General features: G+C 34.0%; 1 protein-coding gene across 1 annotated transcript; it reads right to left on the reverse strand.

Annotated features, from left to right (window-relative positions):
- Nucleotides 1–411: 411 nt before the first annotated feature.
- Nucleotides 412–14,534, reverse strand: LOC139962494 (CMP-N-acetylneuraminate-beta-galactosamide-alpha-2,3-sialyltransferase 1-like). The gene is made up of 6 exons (XM_071962506.1): nucleotides 13,959–14,534; nucleotides 10,157–10,347; nucleotides 8,385–8,558; nucleotides 8,016–8,058; nucleotides 6,143–6,262; nucleotides 412–4,516 (listed from the first exon to the last, which is right to left on the reverse strand). Exons 1-6 carry the CDS (start codon nucleotides 14,421–14,423, stop codon nucleotides 4,334–4,336), a joined length of 1,176 nt encoding a protein of 391 aa, XP_071818607.1. The 5' UTR covers nucleotides 14,424–14,534; the 3' UTR covers nucleotides 412–4,333.
- Between the last annotated feature and the right edge of the window lie 1,950 nt (nucleotides 14,535–16,484).

Here is a 16,484-nt window from a genome sequence, read left to right on the forward strand (position 1 = left end):
TTTTGGTAATGATTATATTGTTAATTCACAATCTGGCATTCTATTATCTGACATTATCTGACATTATCTGACATTAGAGACCACTTACCAAGCTGTTGTTAAAGGGATTTTGGTATAGTTTATCTGTTAACACAAATAAGCTTGTTTACCACAGGAGGTATACTAGTGTAAAAGTACTACACAATGTCCAACTTGAACTTTCTTCTTTCGATTTGGGACCCTCTATTTAATGAGACCGATGCAGATGTGGCTTATAATTTATTTGTTGATAATGTTCACCATATTATATCTAAGCATTGTATTATTAAAGAATTTAAGGTTAACTCTCATAATTAAGCGCCAGTCCCCATGGATGATCACACCTGGTATTTTAAGATCTATTTCCAAAGAGAACAAGCTTGATAAGAAATATCTTTCTCACAACTCTTTTATTAATAAAGTACTGGTACACTGAATGTAAAAATAAGCTAACCAATATTAACAGATCGGCTAAAAAGATGCATTTTCAGAAATGTTTTGATGAAACTTAAAAACAACCTAAAGAAAACTTGTGATATCATTAATAAAATTCTTGTTCGTACTTCACCCAAAACTCCAATTGATAAAATTAAAGAGAATGGCAGTTATATCACCGATAAACATGTAATGGCTGACACATTCAATGATTAGTTTGTAAATATAGGTAGCAGTCTTGCAAGGTGCAATCCCCACTTGTAATTCAAATTTTCGTGATTTTCATCCTGAGGCAAACCCAACATCTCTACTTCTATTACCAACTAATTACACTGAAATTAATTGACTAAATTGTGAATATGAAAAAATGTGCGTGTGGTATTGATAACATTTCTGTCAATTTTCTCCAAGATATTCTTTTTGCTTTAGGAACTCCTCTTACATTTATTTTTAATTGATCAATTTCAACTGGTGCTGTACCACTTCTTTACAAGGAAGCTATTGCCACTCCGATATTTAAAGGTGGTGATAGTTTATGTGTTTCTAACTATAGACCTACAGTATATCTCAGTACTTTCATCTTTACCCAAAATTTTAGAATTTTTAGAAATTATTTACAATCGTACCATTAAATTCCTTGATAAAAATAAGACTCGTGATTGTTCACTGCGGGAGGCAGGGCTTGAATAAACATTTTGGGGCTAGTGGGCCCAATTGGCCAACCTGATTGGCTTCTTCACTTTTCCGAAGCAAATCTGCCAAAAATTAAAGGAAAACATTAGCTTGGGAAGTTGGGAGAAATGTGCAAGACCCTAGTATCAATCTAAAGCGTTGCTGCGGGCGTTCCCTAAGCAGTACAGCAAATAGATACAGGAAAATAGCTTTGTGAAAAAGAAATGTACACTAGGCTGTATATGTCTTAATAAGACTAAAAGTGGGCTTGCAAACTGATTAATCGTAAACCTTAATGAAATTTGTGTATATGCGAAGAAAGAAGTGTGTCAAGTCAATAATGACATAATGGAAACCATAGCATTACAAAGCATATAGCTCAGTTGACCTTTTAAAATACGAACAGCCGATGAGATCATTCTCAGAAGCCTTTTGTCTGAAACATGTAGTCTACAAAAAACAATCAAACATGGCTAAAAGAGCAATTGTTCATACAAAGTGAGTGCGGTCCATTGCTTTATGCTCAAGTCTTCTTTGAAAGTAGTATTTGAAGACAGAGTGAATGAATAGCACAATAACACAATATAAAATATAAAAATTTGGCCTGATAGAATTTTTTTCCAGGAAAATTGCAAGGAGGACATAATCAACAGCCCGAATGAGACTTCCTCTTGTAATATAGTTCCGAATACTCGGATTAAACGATTCTTTGGTTAAAAAAATATCTTAAAAAAAATGTTTAGAACAATTCAGTTTGTGTGATTATTTAAGGCAGCCAGCTGGTTGAGTTGATCCAGCAATTTGACTAAACGTCTTGTTAGTGAACAATAATTGCTCTGTAAAGTTTGACAGTGATTAAATTACGACACATGATCGCCTACAGTATGTAAAGGTACAGTATATATATATATTTATATATATACAGTATATATATATATATATATATATATATATATATATATATATATATATATATATATACCAGTTTCTTGTATGCAAAATTAACTATATATGTTACTTTACTATAGGGGGAGGTTGGGCACAGTGGATCGGATTTTATGAGGTGCCAGTTATCCAACTTTCCTTGATGTATATTATTACTATTTTACATGGATAAAATGGAAATTGTCTATTCATAAAATACCTAATAACCTAGATATTTAAACTGCATAATTAATTATTGAATAATTAAGACATTTTCAAAAATTGATCCACTGTGCCCCATACACAGGGCAGAGTGAATCAACCCTATGGGGTACAGTGAATACGTAGTAAAGAACAGCTTAGCTTACATTTTCTAGTGAAAACATACACTAACAATTGTAAAGAGCTCAGGTTATTTAAAAGGCAAGAAGAATATAGTAATAGAACACTAAAATATCAACTATATAAGGCCTAACATCAAAACAATGAAACCATTGCAGCCTACTTTTTTAAATATGACAAGTTTCGATATCTTCCTCAACTGATTTGCATTTATCAACATATCGACAAGGAGATAAAAGAGCTCAAAGGTCATTTAAATTTGCAGCAAGAGTAATAAACACACTAAAACGCAACTATGACTATATGCCTTAAATCCAAACATTTAATCCCTATCCTACTTTTAAAATGTACAATTTTATAAAAGTTTCTTGAAATGTATGATGATGATGATGGTGATGATGATGTTTGTGGTGGTGGTGATGATCAATATTAATATGAATATGGACACAATTCAAAATTAAAACAGTTTCAAAAGTAATATTGCTAGCAACCCACAAAGCTTAAATACAGTTAATCAATGTACATAAACTAAACATATTAGTTTTCAGATCTCTCTTGTATGAGATTATATATATATATATATATATATATATATATATATATATATATATATATATATATATATATATATATATATATATATATATATATATATATATATATATATATATATATATATATATATGTATGTAGGGGAGGCTGTTCCATGCCTTCAGAGATTGCTGTCATAAATGCCCGATCACCATAAAAGTTAGCTCAGGTGCTGATCTTTTGATGGACACAGAAGAACTTCTGAGACTCTTCTCAAGGCCCTCTGTGGGTTATACTCTTCGATGAGAGCACCGGATCCGACTGGCAGGGCCTCGAAGGTGAGTAAAGTTCCGATCCAGCCAATGGAGATCCCTAAGAACAAGCTTCATGTGGTCACATTTCCCACATCTGGTGACAAGTCGAGCTGCAGAATTCAGCATTCTTTGTGTTTTCTTTGCTTACGTTCACGCTCAGCTACTTGAAGAACTATCTCGTCAAACTTAGAAGATAGCATGACATTGTTCTTTGTCAGCACATTACATTACTACGCCATAGAAAAGTAATCCATTGGAATTAATTAGCCCAGGATAATCAGTTACACTGAGCTGGCATTCAGTCTCTCTTATCTCTCTGTTCTCAGATTAAGGCACAAACAATTAATTCAGTTCATGTTGCTGAGATCTGATAAAAAGTCTTTTGAAATTCTACAAAGTAGGAAGGAATATTTAAGGATGTATTGAGTTGCTAAGCTTAAAGCATTCTTATTCCACAGTTTAACCACACTCATGTACTTATTCAGTAAACATATATCTAGAGCTTGCCAATAAGTTATGAATATGATGTCACACATAATGTGTTTTCATACAATTAGAAGAATTCTTATTTAGTTATAGAAGGAAATTAACAGAGGTGGCTCTAAAGACATTTAACATTGTGAATTCTCCAATTGTTTTACTTAACATTTAGGTTTACTTCCTTCAGATCATTTTAATCCACTCTATAGTAAGACTGCTGTTCATTTTTCACCACTGCCCACTTCTTCACCTTTCAAGGTTATCAGTCTGTTTGTTTGGTAATCAATTCGCCAAGCTAGCAAAGGAAACGAGCGTGGAAAAGTCACTTCCTCAGCTCAAATTTCCCGCGATCTCCAGCGAGAGCGGGGTGTTGTTAAGATAGTGGTATTAAAGGGTGGGTGCATTTTCAAATGTCAAGCTAAAATTCCTTATTTCAAATAAACATATTCTTAACAATTCGAAACGTTTATTGTGGTTTGCATCAATAATATATCTGTTTTGAAAGAACTGACATCTAGTTTTTCCGTTAAGTCTTAGCATCAGCTGACCTTCTTTGACCTTGTTAGCATAAAAACAATAGTCTTTGTGTGGTTAAAGGTGAAAAAAAGCTAAAGATTCTAGTCAGGACCTCTAAATATTGTCACTTTCTTAGCATCAGATAACATTTGTAAGATCTTTTCTTCAGCATTACTGTCATGAACTTTGGTGATACGAAATTGTGAATTTTTCTTCCCGTCGTTACTCTCAAAATAATGATCCCAATTTCCTTTAGAGTTTGCACCAAAACCAAAGATGTTGACCTGAAATAAATAAAAGTCATATAATACAGACAGACATATTTACTGTTTGTATTGTTAAACCATGAAAATGTTTTCAATTCAAGCAATATAAAAAGCTTTCAAGCATAAATTTGTTTGCTCTCCTGCAAAAGATGAGGAATTATTTCTGTATCAAAACACGATGTCATTTCCTTTTGTTTCCATTCTCGATTGTGACAAACAATGTGCCCTCATAGACAACACCGGACAGAATTTAAGTGTAAATCTGATAACATAATATTGAAGTTTGTAAATATTTAGTAATTAAGTTCTTTTTTTTTTCTGCTTATAGTATGGAGACCATCTAGTATAACATCCTACAAACTTGTACAAAGAGTTTCATTAATAAAGAGGGCGCTGTTCATATTCTTTATCAAGGCTGAGTCTGGAAAATTCTAAAATGTCTGGAGTTGAATTGTCTGTTGTTTTCTAACAATGTACGCCAGCCGACTGTACTGTAAAACTACACAGCTCTCAACAAAGCAAACCAAATGATGGAACTGGCCATATTAAAGCATCCTCCAGCTATAACAAACAAATCCATTAGTCTTTGTTATTGTTTCAGCAAAGCTCTCAATAGCTTCTACCTGGTCTATTATTATGAGTTTATTGACAAATTTAGAGCTTTCAGAGATGGAATAAGAAGCAGGCATGTTGCTTTGTCACTGAAATTGCTTCTTTAATGTAAGTGTTGACCTTTTAAAGTACAAACAGCCGATGAGATCATTCTCAGAGGCCTTTTGTCTGAAACATGTAGTCTTTAAAAAACAAACATGGCTAAGAAAGCAATTGTTCATAAAATGTGAGTGCAGTCCATTGCTTTTATACTTCTTCTTTGAAAGTAGTATTTGAAGACAGAGTGAATGAATAGCACAATAACACAATGCTTATGGGTCTACATGGCTGCTGAATGAATACTAGAAATCTTAGAGTCATGCATTAAATATAACATTATGCCTAATAGAATTTTTTTCCAGGAAAATTGCACGGAGGACTATAATCAACAGCCCGACTGAGACTTCCTCTTGTAATATAGTTCCGAATACTCGGATTAAATACGATTCTTTGGTAAAAAAAACAAAAATCTTAAAAAAAAATTGTTTAGAACAATTCTGTTTGTGTGATAATTTAAGGCAGCCAGCTGGTTGAGTTGATCCAGCAATTTTACTAAACGACTTGTTGAACATTAATTGCTCTGTAAAGTTTGACAGTGATTAAATTACAATACACCATCGCCTACAGTATAATGTAAAGGTACAGAATATATATATATATATATATATATATATATATATATATATATATATATATATATATATATATATCGACAAGGAAATAAGAGAGCTCAAAAGGTGATTTAAATTTGCAGCATGAGTAATTAATGCAAGTGTTCAAACCTCCTCCTCTCTCCCCTCCTCTCCACTCCTCTTGCCTCCTTCCCATCTGCCCAGTCCTATGCCTCCTTCTCCTGCCCCTGCCCCTTCTCCCATCTCTTCCCCTCGCCTTCAGATTGAGAGGAACCATTATCATATCCTTAATGAATGGTGACAACATAAACCAAACATTTAATGTTCCACGTTTAATGTAAATAAAACAGTGAGTGCTCACCTCATCACATATATGAAGACCAAAGAATACACTGAGTAGACCAGTGGAGGCCCATCTACCCTTACCAAGACCCCACTGGTGCTTAATGTGCCACATCAGCTCCGGGTTTAAGACAAATACCTTTGAAAATGTAAAAGGTTACAAACAAAGATTGAGAACCTACTATTTGTCCTGTATGTGGGTATAGCATTGTATATAAATGTTAATCATTCACCATGATATCATCAAGTTATATGTAGTCATCTTGAACTTTGAATCTTGAACATGAATCATCTTTAATAATCATCTTGAACTTGAAGTAAATGTTAGTACTACTTAAAAGATTTGATATCTTTTTTTTCCAGCTGGTAGAAAATTGGGAGTATGCAATCCCTATACTAATTCTACTGACTCCTAAATATCAACTCTACGATCAGCAGGTAAAGATTACCAGTACTGCCTAGGTACTTCCTTCTTCTTAATTTGCACTTCATAATATACATTCAAGCTGACTGTTGTTTGATTGTGATAATAACATAATCGCAGGTTATCATGATAAACATGATCAGGGGTAAACATCCTCCATTAGCTGTGAGAGTGCATGGGTATGTTAGCCCATCAATAGCATGAACAACATAGCATGGGTATGTAACCATAGACAATTGCATGGGCAGTGTGGTTTAAGATAATACTTGCCAGTATGTAGAAACAAACCTTACATGGCTGTGTTGGCTAAAGAATACAGTCTGGGAATAAGTCTAGTGATGGGCCGGGCTCAATTACCTGCAGTGTACAGCTACTCTAGGCTGTCCTCTATTACCTGCAGTGTACAGCAGATATATATATATATATATATATATATATATATATATATATATATATATATATATATATATATATATATATACAAATACTGTATGAATAATTAAAAACTAAAAATGCATTTTTTCATTTATTTGTACATTGACCACAACCTCAGTCAACACTGTATAGTTACTCAATATATACTCTAGATATACATACCTTGAAAGAAATAATCAGATTTGTTAAACTGAAAGTGATGTATTTTGAGTTATTGGCTGTCAAAGATGACCTCTTTTGTACATGGGAGCAAATTTACCTCCTCATACATTGATATTGAATAAAGCTAGAACCCTGAAATTTGGTTATTTGTAAGAAGTTTATACTTATAATTAAAGTAAAAAAAAAACTCACAGCTCTATTGGTTACATTGGTAAAAAAAATGGCATCAAAACCCCTTCCTCATGCTGAATCTCAGCATGAAGTAGCTGTTGTAGCACTGTATAACTTACACAGATAGTACAGAAAAGCATTGTAATCGTTATTTTGTATTGTTTGGACTGGACATAATAACCTCTGAAAGAACCAGTTATCTTGAGTCAATAGTTTAGGAGCAATTAAGCACTAAAAATAGCTCATTTATTTAGCGAAAACTATACTTTTAACACCTTTAAGTTGACCAGACTCCACAAGACAATTCTTTTGTAGCCTAGTTTTTTATTTTCCAATTCTATGGGATAGAATCTATGGGTTTTTGTAATAGGAAGGTAGTAGGATGCTTAATTGCCGAGAAATCAGACCTCAAAAATCAAGCAAATGCCAAAATATGGTGGTGACAAATTGCAGAATTTCAAAGTGTGATAAATCAGCCAATGTTGAAGCAGGGAGTTGTCCATAACTACTCCCTGGTTGAAGCAATGCAACTGAAATTTCAGAATATCATGCAATGAGGGTAGTTAATTTTGGGGAGGGTCCGGCAACAGACATCTATGATTGGACATGGAATAACCCATGTATAAGACCATGGAGGTAAAACAGATAAGACTTTTTTTATATTTATTTTTAGGAATTTTGATTCAAAGTGACCACCTACCTTATCTTTATCAGCTGCTATGGGGTGTACAATTGATCTTCGCCTGAAAAACAAGACATATATGTTTGCTTTTTTTTCCTTTCTGAAAAGTTCCAATATGCAAAGACACCACTCAACATCACTGCAATGTATACAGGATCAAATTATACCGGTGCTGTGACTGAGTGGAAAAAGACGGTGGCATTTGAAACTATGAGGCTGAGCAATCGGGAGGTTCCGATACCCGGCCGGGTCATAGTTAGGTGGGTTTTTCATCCAAGAGCTATCTACGGTTTTCCCATCTGAAATGACTTTCTATTAACTTGAATAGATTCCAAATTTGAAATAAAATGTTGAATTGGAAGCCACCGGACGTGTAAGTATACTAACCTGTATTTCATGTATTTTTTTAGCCATTGCAAATCTTTGATACTAAATGCTGCCATAACGAATAGTGCCTCGCTTAAATCGTCACGTTTTCTATAGCTGTTAGGATAAGCAATATAATGGGTTGTCCTTGAACCAACATCTGTCTCAAACTTCCGGACTGGACAATTGTTCATTCTGAAAAGAAAGCAATTAATGAACAAAAATATTTATATATATTATTTATATATGATTGCTTATGTCAAACTACACCGTTACATGACCGCTTATGTCAGACCTTTCTTTTGGTTTATTTTGTGTTGTATATTAAAATTGAGGCTAAGACTAATTAATAGCTACTAGAAGTAATAGTTAAGAAGAAAGATGTATAGATTGATATAAGGCATCTCCGACCACGATAAAAGGCAGCCAGAAGAGCTAAAGAAGATAAGTTATCAAAAGTGACTCTTGATACTGACACATACATACATACACGCATGCACACACACGCACGCAGACACGCGCACGCACACATACACACACACATACACCCACACATACATACATACACACATACATACATACAAAGGAGACTCTGGATACTGACACACAGTTTGTGACTACTAGATATGCTAAATTGGCCACAAGAAAGTTGAGAAAATCCAGCTTGAGAAACTTTACCTTTTATTTAACATTTTTGGGAATATTTGCACTTCATGATTTCGTGACAATATTTAGTGTTTACAAACAGGTATTATTTTCGGTGACTGAAAATGCATTAGCAAGGCATATACAGTGCATGTCTCGCTTATGTAGGATAACAGTATGTGATCTTAAAGCAACCTTGTCATAACTTTCTACTTGTTACTGTTATATCTTCCTACTGATATCCTATGGAACCATAATATAACATATATGTATGTGATCTTTATATCATTCATTAGTTATAAATCCCATCGTAATATATAATATATAATATAAATATGTAATAATATGTGAGTCTCCTTCAATGTGTTAGCAATTTCTTTATGTGTTTCTAGCATTTTCTTTAGTAATAAATCCCATCTTCATATGTAATAACATATGTGTCTCCTTCCATGTGTAAGCAATTTCTTTAGTAATAAATCCCATTTTAATATATGATATATATATATATGTATTAACATGTGTGTCTCCTTCCATGTGTAAGCAATTACTTTAGTAATAAATCCCATTTTAATATATGATATATATATATATATATATATATATATATATATATATATATATATATATATATGTTATAACATGTGAGCCTCCTTCCATGTATATAGCATATATAGTAGCATGTTTGTCTTTCAGGAATAACCACCTCCTTGCATATTAAATAACCCATAACATACATATTAGCAAGTGGCTTGTTGTAGTGTCATAACAAAATCACCACATTTTTTCCATAATAAATCCACTTGTAACATATATATATATATATATTAGAATGTGTTTTCTTTATGTAATAACCACTCTTTTTGTAAGCAAATCTCATATAAACATATATATATATATATATATATATATATATATATATATATATATATATATATATATATATATATATATATATATATATAAGCAGTTCTTTGTTTTAAATTTAGTAACCAATATATTTGTAATAAATCTTATCATTAGCAATGTTTGATTTTAATGTAATATTCACTTTTTTTGTGGTATTCAATCCAATCTTAACACATAGTTGCATGTGTTTTCTCATTAATGTATGACACACTTTCTTTCGTATAATACATGCCATATCCTACCGTATAATTAGATCGTTCTTGTCGATAATCTTCCCGTAGGTACTTTTCTTCAAGTTTCCGGAGTTACCAACGACAGCGCACCTGACAGAGCCTGCTGGTTTCTTGCCGTTGAACACATCTTGATTTCGTACTATCTCTTTTGCCAGGTCTTTGTACGTCTCATATGATAAGTTGCTCGGAGATAACAGGTTCTGAATGCAAAAGAGAAAATGACAAATTTTTGGACTCTAATATTTATCATCCAAATTTTGTGGGGAAGTAAGAGTTCATTGGTTTGAGAAGTAAATTGTGTTAGTAACATAAAAAATTATTTTCATGTAAGTTCACAAAATATGTTTTTGCTAAATTGTTACATTTTTATTTGCAATACATTTCTATTAAAGATTTCGAGGAAGCCTCTTAATAATATTCCAAAGAAGCATTAATAAATAAGCATAGCCTAAATTTGCATATGAGAATGTTTCCATATAAGTTGATATGGTACGCAACAACCCCACATATTTTTTTGGGGGGGAGGGGGCGGGAGGAGGGAATTGTAATTGGAAGACAAATGGGAGAGAGTTATATTTAAGGGGTTTCCAACTGTCCATTCATAGCAGGGGTTCCCTAACTGGGGTGCATGAATATATTCTTTATTTATAATATGGGCATATACGAACAGCTTCCTTAGAAATATGCCTATATTGGTATTAATCAGTTGGCTTACCAGGGCAATTCTTTAAATGATATAAACATAAAATTAAAGCAGGTTAGCTTACTGCATTTTTTTGTTTCTTATTAACGCTGTTCTCATCAGTCAGTCAGCCCCAGTTAGGGAATTCTGGAACGTTTCTCAACTCTCCAAAAGATTGCTAACTTGCAACTTCACCGGGAAATTTCCATTTAACTCGAAATTTTAACTTTCCACGCTACAGTGTAGCTTACTAATGATAACGTCCCTGCAGCCCCAAGCTGAAACGAAGTGCCGCGATGACGTCACAGTTGCCCATCTTTCTCCACTATTCAAAATATATCAGATTAAGTTGGCGCCAGGTACAAAAATTCACTTCTCCTGAATCATGAGATGAAAAATCCCCTAACTTCGACTTCGGCGATGATAAAATTATGGTCATTTCTTTTGTATACCCAATAGACAGCCACTAAAACATCCCTTTAATACATACATTCATGTCACGAATATACGTAACCAGCGTAAAGTCTAAGCAATAAATATGTTGTGACTAGCTTGTATTTGTGACATATATAAGCAAACAGTCAGTCTCCATACAGATTTCAATTCATTAAATGAACTTAGCTGCTACTTACATGGGCGGTACTCTTAGGTACAAGTAAGAAGTGTCTCTATAAGAAATTTTTATTTGACATTTGGGTTAACTTCTCAGCACATTTAATATTTGTGCATAATTAGATGCAAGGCTTTTATTTGACTGTTTGTTAATATTAGCAGCATACTAACTGTTTACCCCGAATACGATAATTACAAAGTTATTGTACCAAATGTTTTTGTATTTCGTTGACATGAACTCTCTCATAACTTTATGTCTATTTTTTATGAACATTGCTGGTGATAAATTTTGGTGGGCTAAAGATCACTTTTCTAGGTACCTGATTATGGTACTTGCAATAACAATACCAACCACCATTCAACTGTGACAAATTCAACAGAAAATGCTACTTTCAATCAAATGAGTTTAATAACCAAATGATGCAATTTCTGTAAAATAATAGATACTTTCCAAAAAAGTAGATCTTAGTTCATAGCAAGGAAGACTGACATCAAATCTGTAGTGCAACATATAGCATAAATTAAATTGAAAATTAAAGCAACTAATTGGTATTTATATTAAATTCAGTTACATTCCGTGTAAACTATAACTATTCAATGTGAAATGTTTTAAAAGAACCTCTAGTACAGTGATCAAGGATGAAGCTGGTGATAAGAAACAGGTACATAAATTCTGAATCTATTTACAATTACACTTCAAATTGAAGCTTTTAGGTATAAGAGGCTGCACATATGGCGCCTTCCTCTACAGCTAACTTGTGCAGAAGTTCCACCAATGCCAACCCTTACTTCATTGCCCTTTTATCTGGATTTTTTGCAATAGGACTGTTTATAATTAAACATCAACTTCTTTAGTTCATATTTCAAGGAAAGGCTGGTTTGGTAAACAATTCTTCCAAACGTACATTGAGTATATCTCAAAATAAGATTGCTACGGAAGCTTAAAGTGCCATCAACATAATAAAACTTTGCCCCAATAAGTCAACATTTTTCAGTAAATTGTTTAGATAACAAGATCATATCTTATCAAAAATCAGAAAATGATGGATTGCTCTGTTGCTTTAACTAAGCAATTGAATATGTTTCTTTAGCATCCTATAATTGGGTGCCTGAACTGACTACCTTTGAACTGAGAAGACTGGACCTGTGTCAGGTCTTACAATAATACATGCAAAAAATGCTCACTGAATTTGCGTTCATTGAAATGGTATTTTAATTGGGACTTAAACAATCAATGAGACTATTTAGATAGCATTAACAGAAAAGATGTGCAAGTATTGTTGTCTGTTTTACAACCATGGTTACTGAGCTTATAAATTGACTCCCTGCATAATTGAGATACTTAGAACCACAATTATACAACTTTTTTGCAAAGGTCATGCAAGAATATTTGTTTCATGTATCCAGGACCCAAAATTATTATGACGTAAATCCAGTTACTTCTGTGATGGTCTATATACTATATGAAGAGTAAAACTGAATTATAATGATGCAAATCCAGTTACTTCTGTGATGGTCTGATATATGAAGAGTAAACCTGAATTATAATGACTCAAATCCAGTTACTTCTGTGATGGTCTATGATATATGAAGAGTAAAACTGAATTATAATGACGCAAATCCAGTTACTTCTGTGATGGTCTATGATATATGAAGAGTAAAACCTGAATTATAATGACGCAAATCCATTTACTTCTGTGATGGTCTATGATACATGGAGAGTAAACCTGAATTATAATGACGCAAATCCAGTTACTTCTGTGATGGTCTATGATATATGAAGAGTAAAACTGCTCGTTGAGTCATCCTTTCTTGTTTATGTTTTGCTGCATTATTCTTGACATGCCACGTTAGTACATTGTAAAGAAAACCCCCCAAAAGAACACACAGAAACAAGGGATAATAGTAAGCTAGTGTGAACTGTTTAGTCAGTATGATGTATGACGCCATGTCTGATTCTGGAGAGGCTACATTGTTATGTAATATGTGACTTGTGACATACATGACAGACAATTCCCTCCTCTAGCTATCTCCCCCACTGCCACCCTTTTCAGTGTTAATCGCAAAGTATCATTACGCAGATCTTGCCCATGAGAAAATCCGCCCTAGATAGGCTACCCCACTTTCTCCGTAAAAACCGGGGTACCATACCCGACCTTGGTATCCAAACAATGGCTCATTACTTTTTATGGGAAAATTGGGGTATCTAGGACGGTTTTTTTTATAGGCAATCTGATCTGCTTTATGTTTCATAAACTTGAAATATTCCATCCCATTTATTTCTGAGCATGAGTATAGGGAATTTTGTACATGGAAATATTAATTGATGACAGTGATATACATGTATATTCATAAAGTCAACAATTTCAGACAGGAAAAAGATTATGAAAGAGTAACGCATACATGTTATGGATATTGGTTTATTGCACTAGGCCTATGCAGTCTCTAAGAAATCTAACACGGCTTAAGTTTAAATAATTATGACAAATTAGTTCAATCAAATATTTTGATACTTACGTTCCACCATTGAAAGATGTCCTGGGATATATTAAAGTTGTCTTTTGTCATGATAGGATTCAGAAATGGATCGAAGTTTTCCTCAAACCAACCCAAGCTAGAGCTGTTTGCCCTCGGGAGGTATCTACATTCGAGTTTTTTACTCTCAGATTTATTTCCGCCCTGGTTTAGTTTCTCTACCTTATCAATAACGTTTGCTGATGAAGTTGTATTGCTTGAACCGTTCCGCAAGGATAAATTGTACTCCCCATCAGCTAGTTTTCTTTCCTGATGGGACGGCACAGAATTTTGAAGTTCCGCAAAGTAAAAACCCACCATGAACCCGAACAGTATCAAAATGTAACTTTGAAAAAGATAACAAACACACGATTTAATTTTCGTCATCCCTGGAAAGTTGGTGGACGGCCTGATTGTATTCATCCACATAAAATTCATCAAGCTTTCTTGGTCCTGGATGGATTGCATCACACTTTGAAAATATTCCTCTCTGAATAGACTTCCTTGCTATTTATTATAACCAAAAAACCATTGTTAAGCCGTGCGTTACATGCCATCCTTCAGTGCCATAAACCTATATACATTATGATATACCATTTTATGGACTTTGATGTTTGCTCAAGCTGTGTTTTTTATCACCCAATTCCTAAACAGACTTATTTGAGATTGTTCTTCAGTTGAATTCATACATATTTATGAAGTTCGTCGGTGTATTTTGATTCGCTCGATCTGTGTGCTAATAATCTAGCTAAGATTTCAATATCACTATACTGTACATAACAAGGTGACAAGTAAAAACATTATACTTATCAAATATCTTTGCAACACGGAAAATGATTCTGAAACTTCAAGTCAAAGAAAAAATTAGAGGAGAATGATTTGTTGAGAGTATACCTGGCAATAACATGAGATATGGCCGAAAATTATATTAGAAAAAAAAAGTAACAAGCTATAGTGCTGACCAATCCGGCAAAATGCGTGGCTTACAATCAATTGCTCCATTGACTAAAAAAGTAACTAAATTTGTCCCATCCTGAAGTTGCTAGGGCCTAAATTAGAAGAGTCCATCTTGGTATATCTTGCTCACCACAAGATGGTTGATTTGTTGGACTATTGTGGCAATTGCAAAGTCACCCATCATGGGTGTAAATTTGAGCTAGAAGAGACGAAAGTTGAGTTAATTCCCAATTAATGCTTGTACCAGCCCTTGTCATGTCTAATCTTCCCATTTTTACCCATTCATGAATTTTGTTTAAAAGATTCCAATCACCATGATCAATTCTCCTGATCATATTCTACAACACCTGTGGTAACCATGGTAACTACAAACATGCATGCAGAAAGTCATATCAATGTATAGCTGCATATAGGTCTCCCTACAATTGTTAAAATTTCCAATAGACGTGTACGTACTATATTTGTGGCGTGTTACATATGCAAAGAGATGTGCTGCATTGTAACTCACATCTTGCAGTACATGATCACAGACTCAAGTAAATTTAAGAGTTTTCAGATTAAAGCGATTCCGTGCATTTGGAGAAAGGAAGTACATGACACTGTTCGTTTCGAAATGGAACTTCGTTTAAGCAGCTTATATCTGACAAACCAAGAAAAAAAAAAAGGTTTCAGCAAGCTAATTTGCCAAAAACCGGTTTCATTAGTTAAGAAATTAATGATCGGAAGTATCCAAACATTTATCCGCTGAAGACAGATTTCATTCATGTATTCTGTTACGTCGTGCCTCTTGATTTAAACAAGCCAATGAGAGAATGCACTGTAATGCATATTCAGTATCAGCGAAGCTCTCCTTTCCCAAAGAACAGCTGATCGTCGACGCCACTAGCAGACTAGTGCCAACAGTAGAAATGTGCAAAACCTAGCCTATGGTCACACAAAATGCTACACTTGGTATCACAGATCTTTGATCATCTTCACAATCTCTCCCTGACTAGGCCCCATGGCATAACTTTATTAGAACTAGATCTCTGACTACGCCACTAATATTATACATAGACCTAGGGCTACAAACAGTTATCTCAAGTTCTAACTGATATTCGATCAAGGCTGATGAAAGAACCCTGACTGACCATCTTTATTGTATATTCAATTGAATCAGATGGACTGTCACACAGACCCCACCCCGACGACGCCCACACAATAACTGGAGACACAGTACGAGCAATATGTGAAGTCCATTTGCTATCAAAGTACAATATTGGAGAGAACCCACTCCCCATGGTAGAGATACTGTGCTCCCAAACAAGAGTATTAGCTATGGAATGTAACGGTAATACTATTACTGACTTAGATCAACCCCAGTCTCTGATGAGCGGGACCCCCCAATCATGGCAGAGTCGACAGAAGCAAGATCCGGATATCTACCGAGTAATTGGGCGCCTAGAGAGAGGTCTTCCCCCAAATAGAAGACTGTACGTAGCAGAAACTCCCAGTGTTAAACGATTATTCCGACATTGGGATAAATTTCGATTAAAAGATGGAGTACTGTATCGATTCAATAACGATCTCTCG

The sequence above is a fragment of the Apostichopus japonicus genome, chromosome 3 (assembly GCF_037975245.1).
Source record: "Apostichopus japonicus isolate 1M-3 chromosome 3, ASM3797524v1, whole genome shotgun sequence".
Lineage (NCBI taxonomy): Eukaryota > Metazoa > Echinodermata > Holothuroidea > Aspidochirotida > Stichopodidae > Apostichopus > Apostichopus japonicus.

What these genes read in the sequence shown, in the direction of transcription:
- LOC139962494 (XM_071962506.1), bottom strand. Translation starts at nt 14,423, where the DNA reads ATGCAATCCATCCAGGACCAAGAAAGCTTGATGAATTTTATGTGGATG. An exon ending in AAGAACGATCTAATTATACG is followed by an intron (nt 8,559 to 10,156) that starts GTAGGATATGGC and finishes CTTTCTTTTCAG; the next exon opens with AATGAACAATTGTCCAGTCC. An exon ending in GTCTTCATATATGTGATGAG is followed by an intron (nt 4,517 to 6,142) that starts GTGAGCACTCAC and finishes TATTTATTTCAG; the next exon opens with GTCAACATCTTTGGTTTTGG.